This window comes from Clinocottus analis, unplaced genomic scaffold (genome assembly GCF_023055335.1).
Source record: "Clinocottus analis isolate CAN_PGR_092001 unplaced genomic scaffold, fCliAna1.0.p SCAF_20, whole genome shotgun sequence".
Lineage (NCBI taxonomy): Eukaryota > Metazoa > Chordata > Actinopteri > Perciformes > Cottidae > Clinocottus > Clinocottus analis.
Window position 1 is genome coordinate 4,212,802 of NW_027175932.1, and position 5,203 is coordinate 4,218,004.

At 41.4% G+C, this 5,203-nt stretch overlaps 1 protein-coding gene across 1 annotated transcript; it reads right to left on the minus strand.

Annotated features, from left to right (window-relative positions):
• Window positions 1-2,700: 2,700 nt before the first annotated feature.
• Window positions 2,701-4,329, minus strand: myf6 (myogenic factor 6). Its single transcript, XM_068586407.1, has 3 exons — window positions 3,788-4,329; window positions 3,180-3,273; window positions 2,701-3,088 (listed from the first exon to the last, which is right to left on the minus strand). Exons 1-3 carry the CDS (start codon window positions 4,301-4,303, stop codon window positions 2,979-2,981), a joined length of 720 nt encoding a protein of 239 aa, XP_068442508.1. The 5' UTR covers window positions 4,304-4,329; the 3' UTR covers window positions 2,701-2,978.
• Window positions 4,330-5,203: the final 874 nt, after the last annotated feature.

Sequence of the window (5,203 nt, forward strand, 5' to 3'; positions counted from 1 at the left end):
AAAATAAGTCTTTTATTTAAGTGTCAGTGTGTATTTAAAGTGGATTTAGAGAAAATGCAGAAGGTTTTCAAAGTAAAATCATAAAAATGCTTCTTTTTTTTTGGTGAAAAAACTCCCCACATAAAGTGCATTATTCTTTCCCCACAAGAATAACCAAAGTGAAACAAAAAAAAAATGTTTGAGTGGCAACAGCATTTGTTTGGCAGAGAGCAGAAAGAGCTGCTCTGCCAACTCTGTTGCAGTGAATCCTTTTCCGAGCAGGATATTCAAGAAAAGTCTGGATAAATCAGAGCATTCAAGCCTCCTGGCTTATCCCCCTCCCTTCCCTCATATTACTCGCCTTTCATCAACTTTGACTTTTAAAACATTGCCTTCACAGCCAAATGACAATGATATGGTGTCATCAGTAACTCTGAAATCCCTGTAAAGTTAGAAGAGAGTCAGAGAGATGCTTCTTTGTGAGGTCTGATGGAGCAGACAAAAGAAAAACAGCTGGATATTGAACTTTTACAGCGATACCAATTCTAATAGCACCAAATGGTGGTTCATAAGCATAGATGCAGAGAAGAAAAATCTAATTTTAGACCCACTTAAAAACAAACACTTCTTTTCCGAGGACAAATAGTGATTGTTGATGTTAAATCTACAATTTAGGTAAAATGCAGTCATTAGCGAGCAGACGTGAAGGTACCCATGGAGCTGCAGCTTGTCGTGAAGCAACGCTGCTGTGAGTGGGCAGGAGCCCATTAAAAGCACATTACTGATAGAGGTATCACATTTCTGTCTGGTTGCTACAGAAAACTGGATATTTGGAAAAAGATATGAATCGTTGTGTTGAAAATGGACACCAGAGGATTAGGGCGAGCTCCTAATTCAGCTCAGTGATGGAGCATGTATTCATGTACTTTACTTTAGTACTAATGTGTAAAAATGCTATGTGACAATAAGGCCCTGCACATAAATGTACTCAAAAGGAGAAGTCTTTTCAGTACATTTAACCTTTTGTATGAAAAGTGAAAAAGACTTTGCACAATTGCCCTAAATATATTTATATTTGTATCCTTATTAGAGATACTTAGCCACAAATTGCTATACAAATACTTTCAACATTTCCCTTTTAAATGTAGCAGAGTAACAGTAGCAACACCTATTCATCCATAAAAGGGTAAAAAACAAATTTAAAAAAAGGTAACAACTTGTTTTTTCTATTTGGACTTGTACTTGTTTGTTTCTTTGTTTTGGTTTCTAGATTAAAAAGATTATTCTTGTGTATATATGATCAACATTAAGTTATTTAGGTTTTTAAAAGCGGTGGGACTTTTTAGGTGGTTACTTAAACTTCTGTTCAAACAACAATTACTGTTCATTGTGTTAGTTTTGTTTCCTCATTATTTGCCACAAATTTGAAATAAATCTCTCATCTAATCATAAATTAAGTCAAATACACTTCTCTTATAGATCCGGATTACACACGTATTACATGTGAGTTAAAAGTTTCACAGCTGCCGTCGAAAAAGACCTTTAAAATCGTCCCGTGGAGCATCCTGGCATCTGGAACCGCTCACTCAACGCACTTCTTAGACACTAAAAACACAGAAAAAAGAGCTGACCTTCAAACTTAAGCGTGGTTTGAACTCTCCCTGCTTGTTTGAAATAGCTTTGTTTTCCCCTCGTTGGATGCTACATTGATTCTAATAAACCTGACATGTGTGACACTTTGCACGGACACGCGTGTTGGTGTGTGTTTGTGTGTGTGTGTGTGTCTGCAGGCCTGAGAGATGAGACAGAGTCCCAAAGGTCAACCGAGGCTTTGTGTCGTCCACAGAGATCTGAAGGAGCCCAGCACATCATCAACAAACGCCCCGCCCCTCCCCTTTTCACGTCAATACACGACAAACAAGACTCAATGGATTCCCATGAAGCCATGAGCCAAGTGATGATGAATTAAGAGCTAATGGCTCAGATAACGATATTATCCCAGAGGGCTTCGGGCTCACACGCCGGCTGCCCCCCGAGATCCATGTCCCCAACATGCGACGGAGAGGAGAGGCACGCTGTTCGGAGGCGACTCGAGTTACTGCTGTGGGATCAGGCCTGCTGGAGGCCAGCTGGAACAAAGAGAAGCAGCCCGGCTGCAAACTATTCCAGGCTAGTTTAAACGTATGGACTTCTAATGGCCGTGAACGCTGCGAGAAGGGGAACTGGTGGACCTTGAAGTGGCAGTGTGTGTGTCAAACACAGAGATATATACAGTGAGAGGCAGAGCAACTTCTTATTTGAAATAAAAGCTTAAAGATCTATGTGGTCTGAGTTGCCGATCCTTCAAAAAAGGTCAAATACAATTCAACGCTAGAAGAGTGGTCTCTTTTCCAGCGTGCCCTTGAAGAACGAGGAATACACTGATGGATATTATTGCAAACGTTTAAAGTGTGAAGTCTCCCCGAGGTCTAAGCCAAAGTCCACCCCCTGCATTTTTTGGTAAGAAATGTGGGCAATGGGCCGAGGGATGAAACGACGCCCACCTCCGTGACAAAAGCCTCGACGCAGCGTCGACAAGCGATACAGCTGCGGCGGCTGTAGGAAATAATGATCTGGCATGTGACTCTGAATTTGATAAATTTACGGTTCATCAAGAGCACCAAATGAGACACGATTTACAGCCAGCTGTCCCTCCACCTCAGCTTAAAAAATATTCAACTGTGTAGTTATTTGTTTTATTTAGCATCTTGGTCAGTATGTACAGTAAACACAACATTAGCTTCCATTTAAAAAAAAGCTTTTTGCTTCTTAATATAAAATAAATACAATCTAAACATCATTTTATTATAAAATATGTACAAATGTGTTGCTCCTGCTGTACAAATGAAGACTACATGAACAAACAGAAGCCAGAATGAATGGCTGAATATAATGGAAATAATTTAGAGATAAATAATGTAAATTCTAAATTTGAAAATGGCCGTCTGGTGGAGCGTGTTTCAGTCTTCTGAAACGCCCTCGCTGAAGTGGATTTTGTCGTCGTTGGTGATGCTGTCCACGATGGAGGACAGACGCAGGAGGCTGGAGGCCCCAGAAGACTCGCTGGCTCCTGGAAACAAAACAAAACAAGGACTTTAACAAGAGCTCCATTTCATGTATTTATTCACTGTCGATTGTGAATGAAGTTGACAGATGTGCACCTTCTCTCTGGTGTGTCATGGCTGCACTGGAATGGTCGGCAGAGGTCGGCCAGGTCTCGGAGGACTTTTTCCAGTGATACTCATGACCGGCCACCTGGAACGCACACACACACACACACACACACACACACACACACACACACACACACACACACACACACACACAATCAAATGTTATCCATGCATGTGTTTGGTCAGTTAATATTGAACCGCACGCATAAACAGATGTATGGTTCGTCAGATTGGCTGTTGACAACAACAAAAAAAGTTGACAGACATAAAATCCCAAATAAAAATGAATAATATTGGACTATCATAAGTATTTCCTAAAAGGAAAACATATAAAAGTGACCCAACTTTAACATCAGTGACTTATTGGATATTTTACTGTTGGTGTCAACTAGAATAAAAAGTCAAAATAATGTAACTAATAGCATCACAGTCAGCTTACAAGTACATGTAGAAATAGTATAAGGATAAAACTGATACAATAGGGAATGAAAACACAACATTAAGTCATCATGACGTCATTATAAAGTCATCTGAATGCCACAGGCCCGCTGCCAGACTCCGACGACATATAGCGAGGATCGTGAACGATATCTTACGCCGTGCTCTTTGAACTTGTGGGACGATCCGTTTTGCGGTTTCTCCTGCTCGTCCAGCGTCTGCAGCAGGTCCTGTAAGCCCTCGATGTAGCTGATGGCGCTGCGTAAAATCTCCACCTTGGGTAGCCTCTGGTTAGGGTTGGCCACGGTCTTCCTCTTCAGCACCTCGAAGGCCTCGTTGATCTTCTTCAGCCTCCGCCTCTCCCGGAGCGTGGCGGCCTTGCGTCGGTCCGTCGGCGCAGACTTCCTCTTGCAGACCTTACAGGCCCACATGAGGCACTGGCCGTCGCAGTGCGCCCGGAGACCCGGGGGCGCGAGGACATGCTCCTCCCCGCTGCTCTCGCCCCCGGTCTCGGACGGGACGTTGTCCTGGCCCGGGGACAGCGGGCTGTCGTTGCCGTTGTACAGAGGGGACACCCCGGACATGTCCAGGTGCTGTAGTGGTCCATGATCCCCTTCTTCCAAGTAGCGCAAATCATTGAAAAGATAAGGGTTGGTCTCAAAAAGGTCCATCATATTGTGGCGCCCCTCTCTCTGTTTTGACAGTGTGACTCTGGCATTCAAACAGAGCAGCAGGGACACAAGTCACCAGGCTTATATATAGAATGTGAAACTCTACCCAACACTTTGGCTGCCACACTGCATCAAGCATCTTCTTTTTTTTTTCCTTCCTTTCAATAGGTCTTTACAACCATACTGACTTTGTGCAGGGAATGCATATACATTAAGGTTTATAGAAATGTCCTCTCAGGTTTCATGACAGGTGCTTCAAATATTTGCATCCGGACAAAATGGCAGCGCTGGGCTGCCACTGAGAAAATGAAAGATATGATAGTCTCATTAAAAAGTCAACATATCCACATTTAATATGTAACATTCCTTAAGGGGTTTGTAACCATTGGCTTTAGTAGTTTTGAGATCAGGAGTGTGACATTTGAAAGAACCTTTTCAATCAGGTGTTGTCCTTCTGCAGCAGTTTATTATCTTATCAGTTTATTATTTGCCTTAATATATATATGACTGTGCCTTATTTTATATATGTTCTTATACTATTAGCATTCATAGCAATGTATTGTTGTACTCTTAACTCTTTTTACCATGTTTATTGTAATTCTTTGTTTGAGGAGGGCCTAGAAAGAAAAATAAGCTTTTCATTGTACAGAGTAACTGTCTGTTATCTGTGCATATGACAATATAAATATCTTGAATCTATAAAATGCCAATTCCATAGTTTTCCCCCAAAATTTACTTATTTGTCACTTTCAACCTTTTTTGACTTAGTTGACTTTATTGTAATGCTACTTGTGTACTTAACAACACTTCCATAGTCGTAAACCCCCAAAGTAACGTATTTATTCCTTATCTAAGTGAAGCTAATCCAAACAGTTTTTAAAAAAAAATAACATACGCGTACAT